This window comes from Vollenhovia emeryi, unplaced genomic scaffold (assembly GCF_000949405.1).
Source record: "Vollenhovia emeryi isolate VEMERY1.0 unplaced genomic scaffold, V.emery_V1.0 DF939130.1, whole genome shotgun sequence".
Lineage (NCBI taxonomy): Eukaryota > Metazoa > Arthropoda > Insecta > Hymenoptera > Formicidae > Vollenhovia > Vollenhovia emeryi.
This window is the reverse complement of record NW_011967236.1, coordinates 2832465-2857291: the sequence shown is the minus strand read 5'-3', so window position 1 is coordinate 2857291 and position 24827 is coordinate 2832465. Positions and strand designations below refer to the sequence as shown.

The 24827-nt window shown below is 42.9% G+C and overlaps 1 protein-coding gene across 5 annotated transcripts in view; it reads left to right on the top strand.

Annotated features, from left to right (window-relative positions):
• The window catches only part of LOC105568359 (ADAMTS-like protein 3), a 197446-nt gene that overhangs the window by 107228 nt on the left and 65391 nt on the right, over window positions 1–24827 (top strand). For all 5 annotated transcript variants that reach the window (XM_012023982.1, XM_012023980.1, XM_012023978.1 and 2 more), the window contains 2 exons: window positions 950–1069; window positions 23730–23782. In XM_012023982.1, coding sequence (XP_011879372.1) covers window positions 950–1069; window positions 23730–23782 — 173 coding nt within the window. The remainder of the gene's footprint in view (window positions 1–949; window positions 1070–23729; window positions 23783–24827) is intronic.

Sequence of the window (24827 nt, the reverse complement as noted above, 5' to 3'; positions counted from 1 at the left end):
CTTGTTATAAAAGTTCCTCCTTGTACCGTAATACCAGAAAGTGGATATCCGTTTTCGGGCGGAACTCGAGCCACAATTAAATTGCTTCTTCTTGCGCGCACTCTTTTGTCTCAGCGACGACCGACCGACCGACCAGATTTACTTTGCCGTACCACGCCGGTCTCGGCGAATCGGCTCGCGGAAACGGATGGCGTTTTCCGACGATGCAGCCGCGCGTTTCTGCCGCCGCAGCTTCCGCACGAATACACAGATCCGCACGAATACGCGGGCGGTCCGAATGACGTCCGGATTCGGCGACTAATATCCGTTTGGTATTCACCGTTTCATGTTATCGTGCTCTACATATCGCGCATTATATTACGCAATTCTCTTTCACCTTTTTTGGTGCGCGAAGTGTACACGGAGAGAATGTTTCCTTAAAATTTATCCCGACAATCATATAATTTTCAGGACAAATTTTAAGATAAAATTCTCTCCGTGTACGCTTCTTCGTTCATTTTACCATCGGTACTATTTTAAAAGGGCGATCTAATAGGTAAAACGAGATAATAGCAGCTCGTGGTGAGCTCGGAATAGTTTCGAATACACACACTCTTCGTCTTTTCGACTTTTCAACGTGTGTCGTTCTCCAACACGCATTGTTAACCCGACTTCCTGATCTCATGTATTATTTAAGGCCATGACGATGTCTGAAACCGCGGAACTTTTCACCCCTTCGGCAATTCTCGACATACATTTTCCACGGAGACAAGATTCCCGCGGAGACAAGAATTGTTATTTATTGTAAGAGCCGACGCGCTATATCTGAGAGCGAGACAAATCACCATATTTTGTGCCACCGTCGCGCCACCGTTAAATATGAAATCACAATAGATATCGTAATAAGTAATTTATCTACCGAGCCTGTAAAAACTTTTATTCAACTGATCCTTGATAAACGCTGTTACAGATATGCCTGCTGGGCCTCGTCGTGAGCGACAACAGCACGATCGGCGATCACCCGATCACGGAGGACACTTCCGAGATCAGCAATGTCGGCAACAATCTCGCGGTCGACGCCGTAGATCAGGTAATAAAACGGTTTCTCCTCGCCTTCGCTCTTCGCCGATCGCAACCCGAGTCGAAATTTTCCTACTATGTTGAACCTTTGAATGTATTATATAGTAGGACCTAACCCAGTAAAAGAGATCGAAGTGCAAGTACAAAATTTACTCGTACTTAAAAACTGATAGTGTTGGAAATTTCTACTTTTGCCAATTTAGCATTAAAGTGGGTCCTCTTAAGTAGAAGCTAAAGTAAATTTTTAGAATTAAACATTCAAGAGAGGAATAAAAATATAATGTCATCAAAGTAGGTTATTGCTGGTCTATGTAGGTGTATAGATCAGCTAAGTAGGTGTAAATTGTACTAAAAAAAAGTACCAAAGTAGTATCAAAATTTCGATTCGAGAGTTGCCTCACCCCGCGTGACGTATACGCGGCCGGATTTTCGAAACCGGTTTGGAAGGTAATCCTCAGTTTCCTGTTGGTTCGGAAACTTGAAGAATCGCGGTTCACACATGGGCGGTGAAAAGGGCAAAATGGCTCGCCGCGCGCTCGATCTCGCGATTCGAATAGCGTGTTCTTACCGGAGTGTACAAGTGCCAACCGCACGTAGGACAGGCGACGCGAAATTCGCGTAGGAATGAGGGACAGAGAGAGAATGGAGAAAGAGAGTCGAGGGGAAAATGTCACCGAAAGCCCCGGGAAGAATAAACATCTTTATTCACGTCGGTCGCGGACGGAAATGGGTCGCAGAAATCGGACAACAGTGTTGTCGCGCGTTCTCGCAAAGCGTGCTTTTACCTCGCCTCTAGGTAACTCGCCGAAGAGTTTTATGCGGTGCCTCTCCCAGCCCCGTGAAGAATGTTTTAAGTATTTACTATCCTCCGGACGTCACCGGATCCTTCTGGTGTCCTCGCGATATTTTTCTCGGGCTGCATTTAAATGGCGATCGAGGCGCGCGGGAATGCGCTCGCTGTTGTTTCCGTTGTAAGTTACTGCTTATTACGCATGACGTGACATCCGGGTCGCGTGTGAATATACTATTGGCAAAGGACTTTCCGGCGGAATTTATGGCCACAACTTGCGAGACTACCGTTACGGTCAAACGTCTCGTTCTTCCGAATTTAACGCTCTATATAGCATCGAAAGTTCCTTCCGCCAAATTTCATCCTTTTCGCGGCAGTGACAAATATGTACGTGCAGTCAGTGAATCACCAAGGGTCCAGCATCCACGAGTGAGCATTTAATATAAAATTTATTTTCCGTTCAATGGAACAGAAACCAAAGTGTACTAAAGATTAAAAGTCTCCTTTTCCTTTGAATTCTTAGATCCGCGAATAATTTTTGCGTTGCATAAATTTTCGCAAGGGAGAAAGTAAAAGGTTTTTTTTTTTATAAACTCTTTCACGTCTGAATATATGGAGACGTAAGGCGAATACGTTACATCTCTCGGAAATTACGAAAAAGATTTATACACCGGAGGATTAACAAAGTTAAAACATTACCTTGACAGGAAAATCATAAAATTTTTGTAGCATTCTCATTCGGGAACTTCGTGCGCGAGAAGTTTCACTGTTTTATTATTAAGAGGAGTAATGAAATTACCCCAGAACAGTTTTCCTACTGTGTTTTAATCTTTGTTGTCATTTCATTTATTAGAACGTATCTACGGAAATGTACGGAAGTATATAACGAAGGTCGTCCACTTAACGTTAAAGTCGAAAAATTGCTCTCTACCAGTTTCGCTTAGTATCGGAATGATTAATATGGATCACGCTTCTCTGGCTCGGGACCGTTCAATTAGCTCGGATCGCACGTGACTTCTATCATGGCCGCTTGTCGTGGATTTCGATAACAGTTAAATAGAGTTTCGTCTCGCTAACCGGTACTTTTCTAACGTATCCGCGCACAGATTGACTCGAAAAGTACATTACAGTCGTCCAATTTCCGCACATTAAATCGTCGTCGCTTTTTCAAGTCTGTGCTTTTACAGGTACATTATTATCGCTGTCACGATAGCAAAGTCGTGGAATATCAGATAATATTAAGTGACCATATATTAGCTTGCTATATCGATTCTAATAAAATACTGGTCGTAAATTTCCAACAAATGGAAAATATCAAACCGTCAATTAATGATAGAAAGAGAGAAGAGAGCAGAGAGAGAGATTTATACGTATCTGTAAATATAGAAGCAATTATTTATCACGTAATGGAGTTCTCTTCCGTAAAATCCAAAATTGAATATCAAATTTAATTTAAAATATTGATTAGGGCGAAACGATGGCTTTTGCAGCCGCATGCTGCGCGCATTAACTTTAAATGCGACGTCCCCGATGTGCGCCGGGCGAATTCCGGTCGAAACTCCGGGCGCTGTCGCGACCTCGCTCTTTTCCCGCTGGAAGAAATAAGATTTTACCTTTCTTAAGTGGCCCGAGAGAGTGGAAGAGAGAACATTATTGGCGCACTTCTCGACCGCGGTAACGCGCGGCGGGAACAGCGTGGCTCGTAGTATCGAGCTATAACGGCCCCTTACCCGCCAGAATCCAGCCCATTCGGTGGATACGCTTAGGCGACGTTAGAGCCGCACTTGCATGGATGCACTCGCGCCGTTTGCCGACATTAAATCACTTCTACACGCGATTATACGCGCGCTGTATACGAGCCGGGCTGTAGCCGGCGCGAGTCTGGCGGAACTCCGCAAAGTACATGTAAATTGCCTGACGCACTTCGTAAATTCCCGCTGTCTTGCGGAGTAATCGCAATCTCCCCGGAAAGCCGGGAAGGATAACGCGAAGCGCGGGAAAGTATCTCGCTGAATCTCGTCGCGGGCCTCGAGGTAAAAGAGAAATATCTTTCATCCCTTACGTTACGCATTGCGCAACTTACGGCGTACGTACGAATCGACGTTACTTTAAAGTTCGGAGCGATTTTCGAGCGAGCTACGCTCGCAACGATTCTTCGGGGCTTTCCCGCGCGAGAAGACTCGAACGGTTGCGTTCGAGTAACTTTATCACCAACGGACTTGTTACGGAGAAAAATTCCCGCCCGCGGATCGCAGATGATATCGCGATACTTTCGGCACTATATTACAACTTTCGGGGAAGAAACTCCTTGATACGGGATCTAACAATCTCATCTCGCCGGCTGGAGTCTGCAGTAATTCATTTCTTAATAAACATCGATATTTTACCAGAAAGGGGTAGCCTTCTTGAAAGCCGCATTGTAGTCGAATCCCCTTTTAAGGCATGTAAGAAATTTAATTGACGCTTTTCCGCGATGCCGATTGGTTCTCTCGCTTGGCTGTCAGTGCGGAGATCGTGTAAATTTTGATAGTTTGTTAACGGTTACGTTTTCTTACGTTGCGTCTTGTTTGTATGAAGACCACAATTGACTGATCTTGATTTAAAACACGCGGGTCTAAAGCTTGGAAAGTTTTCCTTTGCCATTACGAAAGATATCGAGCAGAGGAATCTTCATTAGTACGCTCTCGTAAAACAGTCTTTTACCCCCGCGTGTTCCCGACGCTTTAGCGGCGCGCAGGACGCAGCTCTCTGAACGATTAAACCGAGAAATTTCGCGCGGCCCATAATTCACACCGGTGGGAGACTATGCCGTACAAGTCCGTGAAATACAGTCGCGCGCGCTCGACGGAAAAATATGTGATCAGTTTTATGGCACGATCGCTGGCACCGCGACGCCGTACCTGAGACGCTCCTACGTGTAAACCCGTCGCCTTCCTCCCGGACGTCATTCTATTCCCGACAACCGGAAACCGCCTGTCGCGTGTAAAACTTGCAAAACTGCCAGAGGCTCCTCGTTATCGCGACCTCCCGAACAGTTTCGCGCTCTTGCACAGTGCTCCAAAGTGCTCTAAACAAGCTGAGTGCCACTGATCGCGCACGTACGGCGATCTCGATTCTGTTCTATCACACACATACACACACTCGCGCGCGCGATTCTTTTTCTCACACAGGTGCAATACGGTTACGAAAAGTTGAGGGATGATCGGACAAACTAATGGCTGGTTTGAATGAAAAGGAATCTATAGGAGAATCGCTTTTTCCAAGCAAAGTGCATTGCACCTTGCGAAATTGAGTAGCTTAAGATAAATGATTATGGGTAGGCTGTTATAAAAGTGCCACCTCGACGGAAGTACTACGTGTAAATGACGGGTATAATGATAACGAGCACTTCGTGATTATGTAATTACTTTGAACGAAACGTTCAGACTTTTTGTGCAAAATATTTCACAATACGTTTCTTGCGGTAATTTCTAATGATTGAATTACCAAGCTTCTTATTTCGGTCCCAAGTATTACATTTCTGTAAGAGTATTTTCGTTATTGGACGAGTGTAGCCTCAGAAGCTTTGATAAGACTATAATTTTTCAGTTCCTAATTACAGAGTCCGTTTCCTACAATATAAAATCTTACGATAAGGCATTAAGCGAAATTCTCGAAGGTTATTATCCGCGGGAAATTCTGTATTTTCTGTCCAAATATTGCCCCAGTGATCCAGAAGCAAGATACAACTTTACCATTTTCTCGCGTAAAAGTTCATTCGATATTAATATCAAATATTCGGCGGTTAACGTACTTTTGTGAGATATTCACGATAACCCAAGTTGTACCGGATAAGGAAAATAAGGTCATATTCCGTACAGGAAATTGCGCGCGCGCGCGATACATATATGTACTTCGACGGGGATATCTCACTGTTTCCCGGTGATTGCATTGCGGCAGCGAACATAAAACTAACTTTGCGAATACGGCGATATAAGGCGGATTTGAAAAGCGAATTAGGATGTCGCGGCAGCATCGAAATATCGTTTGTTTTCGACAAATATATCGTATCGTGTGCTTTCAGGAGTTTCTCCGCGAATACCCCGCGAATACCCGATGAGACATGTGTCCCGGCAAGTTTTGCCGAACGCGAAAAAATTGACAGCAACAGAGAGAGAGAGACCCCACCCTCACCCGGTGCAATTTTCGCAAAACTCAGTTTCGAGATTGCGAGTGCCAGTAAAGCTGAATTACCTCGCGGGGATGGTAATGGCATCGATTAGAGACATTTATGCGACCGATTGGTTAATTCATTTAGGTCGCCGTTATTTAAATTGTTATATCCGCGCACGAGTACCGACGGACGTGGAATTGGTTCCATATTCCAAATCCAGAAAATAAAAATTCCGGAGATTCGACCATTTGCTGATTAGTTTAGATGAATGTGAAAATAAAAAAAAACGAAAGAACGGCGCTCGTATTGCGCAGGCCGTAGTGAACCGCGACTTTCCAAGAAGTATTTTCTCTCGTGGCGTACGAAGTTCATTGTGCCCTCGGTAGACAACGCCGTTCAGTCTGTACCCGAAACCCGTGCCAACCCTTTATCTTCTAAGGAGTATAGTCGGGCTTTTATAAGAAAATGCGGCGGGATAACCTGCGGAACGTGCTTGCCCGCACATACGAGCCGTTGACCTACGGAATTCCCCTTTACGCGCAGCTTGAAATGCAACAGTCCCGAGGACGCATATGCGATCCGAATCGAGAAATCTTTCATAGAACACGCGTTGAAATAAAAAATTAATCGAAAAGGGTATATTTCTACACAGCTTTATTCTCGCGGGTGATTAAAAATTGTAAATTGAAAATAGATTGCAACTGATAAATTTGTAGCCAGTTTCCAAGATAGACAATTTTGTACGAGTAATTGGTTGAAAAAAAACTCACTTTAATTTAAAATAAAAATTTGTATATCTATTATATCTAGTTTTAAAATGGAGAGCAAACTATATCACGAATATGAACATGCATGCACGCATGCATGCGCGTTATTTTTACTTGTCTTTTAATGTGCAGCTAATTTTATTCACGTTTGATGCTTTTGTACACTGTCAAGATATTTTTACGTAAAAAAAAAAAAATACGTGAACATCAACCGAGTAATCTCGAACTATAATAATCATGCGCATTCTATCACAAGAAGCTCATTTGAGAATGCACCAGGAATCACTGGGCCGATAATTGACGCCCACCGCTGATTAAATTTTCTCGGGCATATTAACAATTAATACGGTCTGCTCGATTATCGTAGAACAGCACCGCCATTAAACAACGTGTAATTGACTGCTGATAAATGATTTTTAGCGCCATATTGTGGATTGCCCCAAAGTTACTCTCTCATATTTGTGATTCACTTTTGAACAGATATAAATAGTTCGCTGCTATCAAATCAATCAATTTCCCCCGTGCAAATTTAATCATAGATTTTTAGCAAATTTTCTGGCCGGCGTTTTATGAGATTTAACGATCCCGATATTCCATAAAGTCCTCGTAATATTTCCATCAAATCATAAAGTCTTCCTCGCAATAATTCTGTCATTTATTTACACTAATAATACATCGCTGCGAGACAAGGGGCAGTGAAATGATACAATTGATTTTTATCTTAAAACAATATTCAAATTGTTGCAACAGATATTTATATATATTTTTTTTCCGCGAACCAAAAACTGAGTGAATGCAGTTACAAAACTATTTATGTAAAATGTATGTATATTATGACACAAAATGTATACTGCTTGACGGCGGAAAAGCAGCAACGTAGGGCTTCGTAACGCGGGGCGATCGCTTTAATGCTTGGCCGTGCGTGCCGTTACAATGAGCATCCGAATCTCCTTCTTCGTGCTATGGCAGAGAACGTCGCCGCTCATGCCCTTCTAGTGGTACTCGCCAAGTATGAAGAGGGGTAGAAAACTGTCGACGGAGCACTCGCGAGTGTACTATGCTTTAACAGCCTAATTGCATTTAACGGGTGCTCGGTTTCGAACGTATTCCGTCATGGTTACACACGTTACGGCGCGACTTAAACGGACCGTCCCCCGAAACGATTGTACTTAACAACGCACGTTTGAGACGAACTCGAGAAGGCACGGGCTTACTGTAACTGATACTAATGACGTTTCGAGCGGATCGCGTAAGGCACGAATGTGCAGCGTATATCCGTAAAATGCTGCTCGATGAAGCATGAAATATTCATGTAGGAATATACGAGCTTGTTGTCTATCGCGGAAGGAAATCTGCAAGAAGCCTGGCGTATTAACCGGATGTAAGTACTGATCTGAAAGTATGGACTGTTTTGTCCACTTCAACTCTTGACAAATGTGTGAAGAGTCAGACGGAATGGAATCAATTACATAACATTTTTTATATCAATTAAAAATGTCTCTCGGTTTAAATAATATTTTTCCCTGGCTATTAAAGGCGATAGAAGACACGCTCTCTAAAAGTCAATCAGTGGATTATCACTGAAAACAGCGAATAGTCACCAATTGACTTTTAGAGAGCGCGTAACGATTAAAGTGCATACCGAAACTTATGTCGAATCACGATCTTCGAGTGACACCGAGGCGTTCCTGTCGCAAGATACGCGACAAGATCGCCCGGCATACGTATCTACGTAATGCCAAGAGACATTAAAGAAGATAAACAGGCGAGAACTTGGCCTCATTCATAATTCATGCCGCTAATTTCTCAAGGTGGCGTGCAGTCCGCGTTATTGCATTATCCGGAAAATCCTTGAATAATTCTCATCCGACGAACTCGCAGCGCGAACTTTCGCCCGGTTACCGCTTTATCCGTCATCGCCCCGTAAAGCCGTTGCACCGTCGCGTTGTTCCGATTGCAACTGCGCGAATGCACGAGCGTTTCGCGTCCCGTCTGTCGCCTCGGGCAGATCCTAGTCAATTGAATTTAATCATTTTTCAAGACCAAAAGGTTACTAGTCCACGCTACATTGGCTTTTTAACTCAACGGATGGAAAGAATGAGATTTGACAACACCAGTTATCGAAAGGGTTAAGAATCGTTTCGATTTAAGACAGGAAAGTTGACGAAGGAAACAAATTGGAAGAATACACTCTAAAGATTAGTTTATCGTAAGTCTTTGAATTATAAACGTTAAAACAGAAAAATGTTTGACTTATCAGGCACAATTATTTCGACAAACATATACTGTTCTTTTTGCAAAACATAATACACGTTTGTTATAGCATTATTAAAAATAAGACATTTAATCTGCATAAAATTTCAGTTATTCAGAAAATGAAACACTTTTACGCGTGTACTATATCAAACGCCAAGTAAAACTAAAGATTTATAAAATGATTGAAATTTTGCACACTAATAAACATCTTGAATACGGCGGCAATAAAAATCTGTGAAATTTTAAATACTTATTTAGAGTGTATGAAAAAGTTTTTAACCGTTTGACAAAGCATATTTGCATTTTGATATATTGACGTTTGCTCTTTCGCGCCATATCTTGTTAAAAAATCTTTGTAGATAAGAGACTCGTGAGCCACATTGTGCCTAAACACTGTCTAAACGGATGTAATGTGCGACGATATCTCGTGATTAGTTGGATTAGTTTGGAAAATTGTCGTTGGTGACGTCCAACCGGTTAATGATATTTCGACGCCGCGGCGGCGACTATTGCGAGCTACAGCCCCGCAATCTAATAATTTGGTGAATCATACGGTGGTTATGTCGTGGACAGAATAATTGAAATTCCGCTCCAGATACTCGTATCAATTGGATACGCATTTGTTAATTTAACGCCACTCGCAGCTCCGATCCGTACTGCGATATCCGTTTTCCTTGTATTTACCGGAGGGGGAGAGTCCCGTCTAAGGTCTGAATAAATATTTCCCGCTTTGCAATCTAGCCAATATCCGTTAATCGAAGACCGATACCATTATCTGTTCTCACGCAGAATTGATTGCGATACTAGACAAACAAAAGCGCTGTGCTTTACAGAGGATTTTGTATCTACACGTACGGGTGTTCCCGCATTTACTACCGTTGTAATATTCATGCAGATGTTTTAATGTGGATTACATTGTTTATTGCCGAGCTGCCGTTAATACTCGGCAGCCGTGCAACGAGTTCCGTTTCGTTTACGCACATATTTGATTAAAGTTAACAAAATGGTCGAGACTTGTTTAATGGAATTATTCGTTGAAATTCTGAAAGAGAGAAAGAGAGAGGCGATGCGAGAGAGAACTTCATCCAGTTTCTACCTATTAAATTATACGATGAAATTTTTTTTTACTTTCAGCAGGAAATGGCGCGCATAGAGTAAAAACTGTTTTTACGAAAAATATACTGAATGTACATTTTGATACAAGGGGCAAGTCTCTAAGGTAACTCTTTCCGTGCTTCAAATAAAATTACAACTCACTTCCGTTACAATAGAATACATTATGCACCCCGCCAATTTGCAGTTATTAACTTATTGCAAATGTTATTTAATAGTTCATCTTATGCTACACGAGCTCCACCTAGCACGGGCCCCAATTTTTCAGGCACAATGAACGTAAACTCGTTAGATGAACGCATTATGAATATTTTTGAGGCTGTAAGAGCCATCATTAATCCTCGCGTGTGGTGTCAAATTATACAAGTGACTTCAAACACTTACAAAGATATAACGCTTACTTACGAGAAATAGCAATCTATCTTTCGCGCCGTTCCTTAATTAGAGGAAAGTCCTCTATCACGAGATAGGTTTCTAATATGAGATAGCAGGTTTTCAACACCCAAATTCAGTCGTAAATCTTTTTTCGCAACGATCACACAATCTAACAATGAATTTTCCTAAACAGATTACTAAACACATTTTCCCCCAAGGGCAGTAAATTCATGGTGGAATCAACCGATGACGCCTATTAATTTAACAGTAACCCCGCTATCCCGTATTAGGATCCTATCTCGTAATAGGGGACTTGCCTCTATTTATCGAGGCGACCCCACGAGAAATTAAATTTCCGTTGCTTCTAATCATCCCGCAATTTTCTTCTTCTCAATCAACTGGATAATTGCGAGCCGGTATCCCAGTCGTTCGTACCGGGTTAGAAATCGGAGTACTTTGTTTCGCACGGAACAATATAGCCGCTCGCGAGTCGGCTTGCGCAATAACAAAGCCCCGGCCATAAGTCGCGCGGGACGTAATCGCGCGAGGATCGTTGTGTCTTATAAAACTTTTGCAATTTTGAGGGAGGTGTGACTGACGTGTAATAACCTCCGTGTTGCCGCCGGCGATGGCTTCGGACGCGATTTCCGGCCCCGACGCACCCCTCCCGGGTCCGTCGCCGCCACCGCGGATTTCATAGCTCGGTATCGATTCCCGAGCTTCGTTCACAAATTAACTCGAAGTGGAATCCGTTTTTTTTTCCTCACATCCGCGAGCGAGGGTCCGCGGGTATGGACAAGTTAAATTAGCCATTCTGCCATTTTCCTTTCTCTTCCGCTCCGTCGTTTCGAGCGAACGTCGTTTCACCTGATGCGAAAATTACGACGGCACGCGAAAATAATATTTAGCCGTTCGCGTAGAATATTAGATTGGATACAAGCTTGTAATTAGAGAGGGATCAAGTTTATGAACAGCGTCGAAGGGACGTAAACTCTGAATACTTTCAAAAGTAGTACGAGTAGGATCGATTCGCGATAAGATTATATTTTATTTATTAAAAATGCAAGTTTCGCACTCTTTAAGAATCAGTCGGTGGATTATCACTAAAAACAGTGAATAGTCACTGCACTGAAAAAAATTTCTGGTTGAATATGGACGAATCAGATAATTCCTTTAGGATTTACCAGAATTTCTGTAGGATTACAGGAATTCTGGTAAATCCTAAAGGAATTCTGGTAAATCCTAAAGGAATTATCTGATTCGTCCATATTCAACCAGAAATTTTTTCAGTGTGACAATCGCAGTGGCGTGCTTATAACATTGGTAAATCAGTGACTATTCACTGTTTTCAGTGATAATCCACTGCCTGACTTTTAGAGAGTATAAAACTTGCGTTTTTAATATTAAAATATAATAGGTGGCATTCGGGAATCAACATCAGGCCGTTTATTGCGATGAGTATTGCCATATGCCACGGTGGTCGAATTGGTTGAGACGCCCGCCTAGCGAGAGGGAGGTCCAGGTTCAAACCCTGGCTGAGGTGATATTTTTCGCAATAAATTTAGAATAAAATATTTAGACACTAACACCCTGTCACGGCTCTTGGTCCTTTACTCCTTCAAACTTGTGTTTAACACATTTGAGCCATACGAATTTTATTAATTTGTTAAAATACAATCTTATTGCCAGTCAATCCTGCTACTTTATATATTTCAACATAAAATTGTGCACAAATACACTTACTTAGTTTGAAAACTCAAAGTTAACATTGATCCGCGTAAGTATTAGCCTGCGTAAATATAACGAGGTACCGTAATTGATTCGACCCTCGCGGACTTGTAAGGTATCAACGATGCCATTTTGCTCCGCTTAAATTCTACTTGAGAATAAGTGCTTCGTATTATTTCGCCTTATATCCGCGTATACCTTTCTTTTTGTCGATATTACGAGCGGGCTCTCCATGCATGGGCGAACGAATCTAGGACACGCGGGAATAGAAAAGTTCATTATGTTTCGTTTGGGCCGCGCTAATGAATTTCCGGGAAATTAAACCTGCGCTTTCACCTAACGTGGTAGACGTTTTGATATTTATCACGGGCACGCCGCGAAACTCGCTTAGCCATTTTAACAGCCGCGGTAACGACGCGAAAATGTATCGAAACGGTGATTGCGTTTTGCGCAGAGCCTCGCTACCGCATCACGGGTATCAGCAATTGAAGTGCTACTAATTCCGAGGTGTTATACGAGTTTCCCCACTGCACGCGGCATAGCTAACGTGGAACAGTACACGCGAAAACATACGTACTTGATTAGATTTTGCATAGGTGATTTGAATTTGGATTGAAGCTGCATTTTTTCAATCGTAAATCAGCTTGTTAATTTCTGCTGGCGACATTTGAGAATATTCCTATTATTAATATCAGGTTAAAGGCCGTAAATCAGCTTGTTAATTACTGCTGGCGACATGTAAGAATATTCTTATTATTAATATTAGGTTAAAGGCCGAACGTTAACTTTCTCGCACTCGATTGATCTCGCTGTATTTATATTTCAACTTTTTATCTCCGAAAGAGTTTGTACGAAAATGAAATAGTTGATCTGAAATAAAACAGCCTACTCAGACCAAATACCTGTCTACCTTGCAGAATTAAGTAGTTATTGATTATGCAAGCGGTAATTATCATTAAACAATTACATCGACATTACTGATCCAATTAGTGACGTATACGAGCCTCGTAAGTATGATGCGAATGTAATGGACGAACTTTACACTCGAGAATTAAAATGGCCGTAAAAAGTTAAGGAAAAAAGCGATTAAATTTAAATTCTGGAATATCGCACAGCGTGTCTCAGCAATTACGAGCGCGAAGGCGGATGTTTTTCTACTTGAATTCAATTTCTCTCGGGCCAAGTTATTTTCCCGGCCGCGTTGACTTTTACGATTTCTCCCCCGTAACATTGTTAATTCTTTAATCTCGGCAGATTATCGGGTGACAGAGTTAATGAAACCCGAGCCCGGCATCGCAGGCAGAACAAAAACGCGGGAGGCCGCGAATAATCATAAATATGTGGAATAATTCCTACCTCTCTCGCTCAGCCCCGTTATCGGAGGATATTAGAAGCCCCGACTCGCGAGCGCAACGATCTCCCTCTCGGCTTTATCGTCCCATAAAGCGATTCGCCGGGGAATCATTCTGTATTTAACGTACACCCGAACGAGCCACCCGCGTTCCGTGGCGTTCTGTTACGGCGAATAAAAATTTGTATTTTACGCACGGCGCACCGGCGCTGGATGATTTCGCGAGGGGCGAAACGCGAAACGCGCGCGGCACGCTAGACTCACGATAGTCGTTACATGCTGATTTTATCGGTTGTCGAACGACCGACGATCTCGTCCGCAATCGAGGACCATCGCGGCGGCGGCGGCGGCGGCGGCAGCGGCGGCGGCGGCGCCCACCGTGCAATGCCTCCGTAATTGCGTGTAACGGGTGCCACAGATGACAGCGACACTCCCTTAATCGCTCGGATTAATTAATTACCCGCGCGGATAATCGTTGCGCGCGATTTATTTCGCCGCGGGATAAAAATCCTGATCTCCCGAGGTCCCGAACTCCGCGTGAATTCCGCGACGTGAGTTGTCGGCTTGATCTTTTTTCTGTCGCCACCTTGGGTTTAATTTAATGTAATTACGGCCCGACCATAAATTTCAGAATGCTAAGACAGTAAATCTGTTGAGACGTTAATGTTTAGGAGAGAATTCTCACTTCTGTTTTAGATGTACGACGGTGGTTCGCGAAAGCGTTTACACGGTGGGGTACACCCATAAGCGGAACGAACGCTTTGGTGCCCCACTGTACATTCCCATATATATTATCGGTTTTACGAATATTTGTGGTCTGCATGAGACTATCTCGAACAGAACTGTATGTATAAGCTGTCGCCAAAGTCATTAAACTTTGCGACTGTGCTCCCACTCGATACACGTCGAGAGACATTAATTATAGAACACATTACTATATATTCTGCGTCTTAATTAGCTAATATAGAGAGACAAGGATATATAAAATACGCAAATCGTGAAAAATATATATATTTTACAAATGAAAGGAGAAACGCGATTCTCTGGCAAATTTTTTACTGAAATCACACGTGACATGATCGACTTCGGGACGAGTCGATGCACGCCGAGAGATATTAATTAGCTGTTACAGAGAGACAAAGATATATGTAAAATATACAAATCACGAAAAAACTTTATATTTTACAAATGAAAGGAGAAACGCGATTCTCTGGCAAATTTTTTACTGAAATCACACGTGTCATGATCGACTTCGGGATGAGTCGATACACGCCGAGAGATATTAATTAGCTAATACAAAGATATATATATATAAAATATACAAATCACGAAAAAAAATATATTTTACAAATGAAAGGAGAAACGCGATTCTCTGACAAATTTTTTAGTGAAATTGCACGCGATACGATCGACTTCGGAACGAATAATACTAACGCAATACAAGAGGCAAGATTAATCCGCAATACATCGATAGCTCACTAAATGTTCTTAGCTGCGCTACGGTTTTCTCGAAGTTGACAAGCAACAGAGATAATCGCACCATAGCGCCGGCGTGGTATTTGACGAATGCCTTTCCCAATCGAAATCTTTCTGAAAACAACGAGGGAAGACGATTATTGGAAATGCTCGGTGACGTGCCGCGAAGGTACCTCTCTAAGATGCGTATCTGAGATTCGGTTGAAGTGGTTCTGGGGCTTCCATTAAGAATGAGGGTAGGGGTTTTGGCAGGTAGCGGGTTTGGATCCCGAAGGGTGAGAAAGGTGGTGGGCGGAGAAGGGCGACCGACGCGGCGTGCGACGGAGAGAAACTGTCCCCCGTTGTTGCTTTCGATAATTTGGGAGTCTAATGTTTCGCCCCCTCGGCATTCGAGAGGAGCGTTTTGGGGATCCGGTTGCGGCGTGGAAGAGTGGAGGGAGGGGGGGGGGAGAGGAAAGGCTGGAACGGGGCGAGAAAGCGCGTAGGGGGAACGAGAGAGAAAACAAATTGACACCTGCACGCGAGAATGGAATCTCGTGACGGGAACGAAAGCACCGCCGAAGGCGATGGGGAGACGATTGAATAATGCAGGCGAGAAGTGAGGAATCTGCTTAAAAGTCCGATCATCCCGTCTGCGTTCTCCAATTGTCTCTTGTTGCCCGCGAGAAAGAAGACAGCCGATATTGTCAACGAGTACTGCGGTTAGTCGATAATATTAATCAAAATTCTAATCTCCTGCGAGTCTTGCGGTGATATGTATTTATGAAATTTATTGGTGTAGAAAAATTGCTAAACGACGCTAACTGGTAAATTCTAATTAAAAAGTCCAGGTTCAATCCCTGACTGAGGTAATATTTTTTGCAATAAATTTCTTTAATTAGAATTTGCCAGTTAGCGTCGTTTAGCAATTTTTCTACATTGGTTAATCATGTACTGGCGTCAGATCATCTTTTACGAAATTTATTGAATTGGAACGTACAACAGGATAGAATATGAGCTTAATAATTTTCTCTACGTATTGAGGAGAAGCTTAAAGTGACTTGATAAGTTCTGATAGCACATTTTATCGCACTCTCTAAAAATCAATCAGTGGATTATCACTGAAAACAGTGAATAGTCACTGATTTCAGTGATAATCCACTGATTAACTTTTAGATAGTAGAAACAATAAAAATAACGTTTCTTGATATTATAATAAAAAATATACGATGACATAGGATTTAATAAAACAATTACCTCTTACAATTTCGGTAGGTCAAAATGACTGGAGCTGTATTTACATAATTATTGCGGCGAAATTCATTGCACATACTATTATACACAAATATACACGCGAAGGAGCTTTCGTTCTTTTTATCTACATAAGCAACGCCGGTTACATTGATCATCGTTGTTACAGAAGTTACCTCCTAGTCGTCGGTTTCCCCGTTCGCGAAACGCAGATAGATTCGCGCCGTGAATAAATCTCTCTTAAGTATCTATGTGCTATTCTTCGAAAGGACGAGTTACTATCTCACGCTGCAGTTTATTGTGCAAGTCGAGATTCATTAGCGCCGCCGTAGTATATTATGCTGATACCGCGAAACATCTCACTCCGAGATACGGGCACTTTTGCCCAGCCCCGAAATGGAGAATTCCACGAGATTTATTTCGACGGGTTGCTTCTTATCCCACTTAAGACATCAGTCTTTCTAAGCCTATTACGCGGCCCTTTTAATATCGTTCCTCTTTCCTTTCGGCCGCGACGTCTCGCGCGCCCGTCGACGTTAACATATAAACGACGGAATCCGATGGCAGCCCCGTATATATCATAATTTGCCGCCACAAAACATTTCGCTTTGGAAATAGCTTTCGGATGATGTACGCACGCGAATCGGTTTATCTCGAAAAGCTATATATACGTATTTCAAGTACGACACTGGCTGTCGTGCACACGGCATAATATAGCGATAAGTAAATCTGCGATCTAATCCGCTGTCACGTCACTGACAGTATCTCATTTTGTAAATCCTTTCGCTCATATTGCATTCGCGCATTGAATGAGTAAGTACAGATCAACTTCTTCTCTCAAATCAATTATTTTAACATACGAGTTGCATTAAATCGTAATATCGAAAGATCATGAGCTGTGAGGAATACATGCTTTAACAAAATTATATATGTCTTATATATTTTTTTTATGTCTCATAATGTTAAAGGCTTTGTATATGGACTGATATAGTATCCTCTTTATTATAAAACGTACCGCTTAATTAATCGATGTAGTTACCAGGGTTGGGAAAGTTACTTTATAAAAGTATCTAGTTACAGTTACATCTTTTTCGCTAAAAATGTAACTAGTTACAGTTACTCAAAAGATAACGAATCGTTACTTTGCAGTTACTTTCTTGCGGTGAAAATAAAACTATCAAATCTGCGTTTGAATTATAAAGTGTCGATAAAAGCGTTTACGTGCAAATGCAAGACCTAATGCGAGCTGTGGAGGTTTAAAAAATGTATAAAGTAACTATTAATGTAACTATTAAATTAGTTATTAGTTATCGAAGAAAATGTAACTGAGTTAAGTTACAGTTACAGTTGGAGAGAAAGTAATGAAGTTAAGTTAGAGTTATTAAAAAATAATGTAACTGTAACTTCGTTATAAGTAACGAGTTAATTCCCAACCCAGGTAATTAATCATATACTGTTTTATAATAAAAATGGATTTGCATACATATTCTGTCGTTGTTACGAGACATTCTGAACGAAAAGTACGGAATTTGTCAATTTATAGCAACAATAAATCAAACTTAGACTGCTAAACTGTCTTAAAGACGCGTCAAAAAAGGGTACGTGCTTAAATGCTCTCGCTCTAGCGTAGCAACGTCACGAGCGACCGTCATACATCGTCATCGCGCAGGAGACGCAACGAGCCCGATGCACTTCAACACCTCATATAAAATGATGGGCACGAAAGGCGTCGAGGCATTCATTATGCGACGCTCTTGCATACGCGCGTATGGGCGAGTTTATACGCGCGGTCTTGTTTGCACTGCGCTCAGGGCGAGGGAAATTAAGAGACTAGGTCGCAGGTACGCGAGGATTACGTGGGAGGGAGGAGAGGGCTAGAAAACCGGTGGAGCAGCGCACCCGGGAGTTTACGGCTGTTTACGGTTGTTTCCGGGGGTGTTTACGTAGCGTCCGAAATTGAGAAAATCAAGAGGCTCCGTCAGCAGAGCTGTAGAAACGCGCGCCGAGAAAACTGCAGATGCGCGAGCGGCGCTCGATGAAAGGTGACCGACATCGAAGGATGTACCTTGAGAAAATCAAGTGCGCCAAACCGAAATCCGTGAATATCTCGTTTGAGCCCTTAAGGGAAAACGAGAAAAGCGTTCCCTTTTACCGGGGATTCTGCGAGTATTGACGGTAGATATTGACTTCGGCAGCGGCATAAATCAAATGCCATTGGGGAATGACTGGGAAAGCAAATGAGTCAGTCGAAGAAACAATCGACGAGAAGTCGGCGCACAGGAAAAATTTTAAGTAGCTACGAGGATAGAAAAAATTAAAAAGCTTATTATTAGAGACAATAATGTCGTAATATCTGTTGGATCTTAAAATAGTGTGTTTATTTTACATTTTATATAAAAGTGTACAACGCTATATTTAATGTTTCCCCGATAAAGTTGAGATCTGAGCAAAAATAATTTTTTATTTTTAATTTAACATATCTTCTACGCGCACATATTGGTATTTCCTCTTGTCATATTGAATAATGTAATGTACTTTGAATAGTTGACTTTATGTTACTATGTACCGATTTAGTTTTCAATAATTCTATTTCAGAATTTTATGAAACTTTAATGAAACTTTTAACATGATATTTTTCCATTATTTTATCTCTTCATTTTCCCTTGAGGGTAAAATATACGTGAACGAGCTATTTTTTATTTTACACAAAATTGCATCGATTAAAAAGAAACACAAGGCGTAGACTATCGAAGGTACATGTCGAAATCAAAGTTTGAATAAAGATAGAACAAATAGGCGCGCCGAGAGACGTCGAGGTAGGCTGCTGGGGGGAAAAAAATGGTACCGCGCTGCGGTCAGAAAAAAATCCTGGGCGCGACGGTGAAACATTTCGCGGATCACCGGGACGGTAATGGATGAAACGCCGACAGAGAAGGTGAAACGTGCGGAAACGAAGGGTTGGCGTTGGGGAAAGACAGAAGGGTGCTCCTTGGAGGGTGCTCGCAGGGTTGCCTAGTTCGACGATAGAGTTTGAATAATGCAGACTTGCACAACGCTGCTTAAAAGTGATCGGTCCACCTCCCTCGCGCCCCCTCCCTCCGCCCCCCACCCCCTTTATCCTCTCTTCTCACCGATCCCTTTAGAATCTCACTCCCAGTTCGTCTAAGAGTACGAACTAAGATTGATTTTGGATTGGATGGGAATTGGGAATAGTGAGCCTGTTACTCTCTCGCAGCTCTCCTCTCCTCCCCTCCTCCTCTATCTCTTTTTCTCTCACGCTCTTCCCCTTCGTCGCGTCGCGTCAGTCCGATTTTCCTCCCTTTTCTGTTTTCTCCCGATATACATACGTACACATGCGATTACGCAATCGGACGTAATATGTTTATGTAACTCGAAAAGACGTTGAGGAGACGCGCTGTATTTACAATTCCTGTTGAGATTCGTTACTTCAGGTATCGGGACTGTGAATTGTAAAACGACAGTTACTAACGACACTACGTAATAACGTTTACGATCGGGCTGAGGATCTGGCTCGATATGATCCCGCTAGAATTTGCTATTTTATTTATTATTATTTCCTACGTTCGTATTTTCGTATTTTTCGCATCGCGTTTAAGAATCGTACAATGGATATTAACATTTTCATCGTCGCATTCATTTCGCATTCGCGGCTATCGCTCGCTTTCACGCTCAATTTACATATTTCGCTGCGTCTGTAATCACCACCGGCACCGATGGAATTATGGAAAGGACGTCCTTTGTGGACGTGACCGTGTATAAAAGCCTGGTCTCTGGGCGAGATTTATCCTGCCGACGATCAACTCTCCCAGGGGAGTATAAAAGTGCCAAATTAGAGTGGTACAGCGACTGGGCCAGTGCCGTGCCTATATAGGGCACGGCGAAAGCCCGCATTGCGGAATGAGAGATCGCCTATCGGGCTATCACTGCTCCCCCTACCCTTCGCGATGCCAATTTGCGGGAGATCGCAATTCCAGATGATGATGCGAGAACATGCGAATCAGAAAGCGGTCATTTAAATTCTCATTTAAATTCAGTCCTCCTAGAACTCATTACTCCTCGACGACGTCTAATAATTGACGCGCCGTTTAACAAAATATGTATACTATGTTGTTCATTATTATTCTCATTTCCCGCTCTCGAAAAGTTCCACCAGCGAGCTTCAGTAAGGGGAAGTTAGTTTAGAACAAAAATATCTTAAGCAGCCCGTAGTATATTTACCGGACTGCAGCACATTCTCCGAAGGCTTGCCGTTCCATGATTATTTTAAATCGAGCGCATTCCGCGCTCGTTTATTATTAGCGCTGTGTTACTTAAGATTGCATTGCTGAAATACGTCTTTTAGAAGAATAATCCTTTCCATGCGGTGCATCTCAAGAGTTCGCACAATTAGACGCTTTAATACCAGAACGTGTTACACGGAGGTGCAACTAAAATTTTCAAAGTGTCTAATGCTCAGATAGCAATGCATGTCTAAAAGACGTCACAAGGATATCTTTAAGACACCTTTTAGACGTGCATGTCTAACAGACAACTTAATGCCGCCTTAAAGACGTCTCTTAGACATGAATGCTATCTGGGTGTTTACAGATATTCGCCGGTGGAAAAACCAGAATGGCGGAAAATAAATATATCGGCGCGCCGTTGTATCATCGTAACGAGCGATGACACCGGATCTGCAGCGGCGCCGGGCGGAACACCGCATTGCGGGCACCCCTTGCGAGACAACACCGGTTTCGGTATCTTTCTCCACTCACACAGAAAGTTCACGTCAACTCTGGCAAATTTTCGATACTTTTAATCCGGTCACTCCCCATAATCCCCTCTCATTCTCCCACCTTTCGTTTCTCTCGTCGTCGCTTCACCTGCATCATTATTTCCTCTATTATCTCCCCGGCGATTGTTCTGACATTAAATGCACGTGGCTGCGCGGAAGTCGACCTATTTTTTTAGGGCCTACTATCTTCACGCGATTAACAAGCTTATACCCGAGTCGAAATTTTGGTACTATTTTGACACCTGCATAGACCAGCAATATCCTACCTTGATGACATTATATTTTTTTACTCCTCCCTTGAATGTTTAATTCTAAAAATTTACTTTAGCTCCTACTTAAAAGGACCTACTTTAATGCTAAATGGGCAAAAGTAGAAATTTCCGGCACTGTAAGTTTTTAAGTACGAGTAAATTTTGTACTTGCAGTTTGACCTCTTTTAGTGTCTTAGGTCCTACTGTATGATAGAATTAAAGGTTCAACCTAGGGCGAAAGTTTCGACTCGGGTAATCGCGAGGCGATCTCGTTTGACAACGTAACTTCTTTATGAAGGGAAATACTGTAGAATAACTTGTACGAGATCGTCGTTGGTTTGGCGCAACTCGTAGGAGCGCAACCATTTGATCGCAGATGAAAATTGCCGTGTCTGCGAGCCGGCGCGCGGAGATAAACGGGATAACGGATGGTAGTCTGCATTTTGAAAGTGATTCGTGCGAGCGGCAGCGCTACATCGAACCGGCTCCCGCGAGATCGATGCGTCAATAATTTCCTACGACGATCGTTCGGCACACCGACATTATTCATCGTGCGGAATTCCGAATAAAACAACCGCGCGACGGCGGAATCACGTTAAAAGCTTTCTGTCTTTTTCCGCCAAAACGATCCCCACGTTTCCTTCTGGCTGCCGGCCGTACGTTGCTTTTTTTCTCTCTTTCTCTCTCTCTCTCTTTCTCTTATCGTTATTCTGCCCTTTCGCCTTATCCGTCACTTTGGTTTTCTGCTTTCCACATTCTTCCAACATTCCGTTGAAAAACGCGAACGTGAGCGCAACGAAAGGGATAGTGAAGGAAGGGCAAGCGGATGAAACGGAAAGAAGCACCGTGGAAGTAAATTTCACGGTGCAGTTCATGAAAAGTGCCGGCAACCGTTAACGTAACACATCGAAATGCTCTCTCGTTCTTTCCGCGTGTGATAGTGCAGCAAGGGCTGGTAGGACGTGGGTGCGGGGGAGGGAGGAGCGGAGGGAGGGGCAGCGGGAAGTAGAGTTCTCTCGGATAAAAAGGATTAATTGTTCCCTCCATCGTTATCCCTTTCCTCGGTAAAAAGCCGATACAACGGCTCATTATCGGGGACTTTACGTAAGGAACGAGCGCGGATCGAGGTGGAATCGATCGAAAGAAATATCCCCGCTCATATCGCGCGCTATTCAGAGAGGGAATAGCGTTAACGATCCGCGGTTTGATATAGTCCTCTATAAATTTGCAAATTTTTAGCTCGCTCACGACGTCTCGCACGTGGGGACCGTTAGCTGTCTCGAACGTGGAAAAAGCGTGAGAAATGTGAATTAAACACATTTACATGTTAATATACAGCCGTTCGTTCTTCACCAGAGAACCGAATATTTTATTTATGCTCTCAATTTATTTTGAAAATGTGCAAGTAATACTTTCGTTTTTATATATAATCTAAATATAGGCAACATATAGAAAACGGCTAATGCGGGTCCAAGGCAAGATGTAGGTAGCCTATACTTGTAATTTCTTAAAATAATCTACAATACAAATTTTCGTATGAACGTACCCTTACATTTTTTTAAATGTACACTGGCACGAGACATTTATCTTGAAAGCGGTAGAATAAAATATATAATATTGGTAAAATCAGGCCTCTCTCTCTCTCCTCATTAAATTTTCGCAATCCGTCTCTATAATTTCTTAGACAGCGGCCGAAATCAGCGCACGCGTACCGTCGATTGCTTACCGTAAAACACCGGAACCCGAATTCGCCGCGACGGCCCTCGAGGCCGCGTGGCGAAAGTGAATTTTTGAAATCTGCTTGGTTCAGACGCGAAAACGTGCCGTGAATTCCGAGACCGAGTGGATGTTGCCGGTCAAATTTTTATCAGGCTTATTCGCGAACTTCGCTGGTCAGAATGAGGCGATCGATGCGCATAGGCGTCGCGGAGTCTGAAGCGCGTTTTACGTTGCAGAGAGAAGGCCATTACAGACGCCGATTACCGCTGGTAGTCGGCTCGGATGACACATTTACGAGCGAAATAAAAGTCTGACAATAGAGGACAGAGGGTGTAATGGAGGGGGCAATGGCATAGTGCGTCGGGAGACGAGTCAAGCCGGCGGAATAATGTCTCGTAGACAAAACGTCGTTATGAAGAAAAATCGCTTTAAATATGCATCGGGATAATCGAGATAATCGAGGTCGCGCGAAAATGGGCGCGCTAATGATTGAGACGTGGCGTACGTTTTACACGAGCGAGAGAAGGCTGCTACGATATGAGCACACGAAATAATTTCATCGTTCAACAATTAATATCGGCCGCTCAGCTCACTTGCTCCTCCCTTCTGTCTACATTCTCGACGTACAACAATTTAGGTCTAATGTTATATCCTTTTGTGTTTCAGAACGCTGGTTGGGGAGAATGGTCACCGTGGTCGAAGTGGTCGCCGTGTACACGGTGAGTCATTAATTGCGAATTTATGTGAAAGTTAGTTTAATTTAATAAATTTCTTAAGTGCTGCCCGCGCCCCGGTACATTTTCTTTTAACTATTGTTACACGGAACGCCCTTAAATTATTCTTGCCGTCTCTTTACGGCTGAGGACGAGGAGTGTCTCGCATTTGCTTTAATTTCATGTTTCGCCCCGAGAGAAAGAAAATTATCTTCATCCCGAGAACTTCCGTCCCCCCGCATTTCCTTCGCGGTAACGCGTTTTGTAATAATATGCGCGCGCATACGCGAGAGAAAAGTTGTTGTTTCCCGATGAAGGCGCCGTATTCCAGATGAGATTCCGCGACACGAGGAATGGCACATCCGGCGTACACATATTGTTCGGTAGTCGTACGACAAAAGGGCGATCTCGGCGGTGGCCTCGCCTCCTCCGCATGCAAGGCATGATCCAATCCCGCGATTTTTCATCGCCTGTTTCGCGGCGGTTCTAATATTGAGTCCTACCGGTAACACAACCGGAATGTTAAGCGTCCCGGAACTCATTTTGGCGGCCACCACCGGCAATAAGTTTGTTCTCGACTCACCCCGCTCGTTTTTCAGTTATACAGAAGTGGCCAGAACTAGGAGACGTAGCAATTTATGGCACTTACAACTTGCGAGCTGCACTTGGTCGGGAAACCTTATTGTGTGATCTACCGCGCTCTACTTATTGATGTTTCCACACCATCTGCACGTACCTTTAAGCTTCTCTCAGCTCCATTACGATTTCTGACAGCGCCAAATAAAATGTGACATAATAATAATTATTATTGATACAGTGACCGATTGCGTCGCGACGATTTTGTTTGCTGCAAATGGTAATATCGCCCGTAGGTGCTAGGCAATAATAGAGAATAGGCTTATAGCGCATTGCGCGTTATTTATAGCCATCTAAAAAGTGAACCTATCCGCAATATTATTTACGTAATTACAAAGCTTCGTAATTGGGATTAATCTGTAGGTATAATGTACGTTACGTATTATTATTCCAATTAACTAATTGTTTGTGCGTC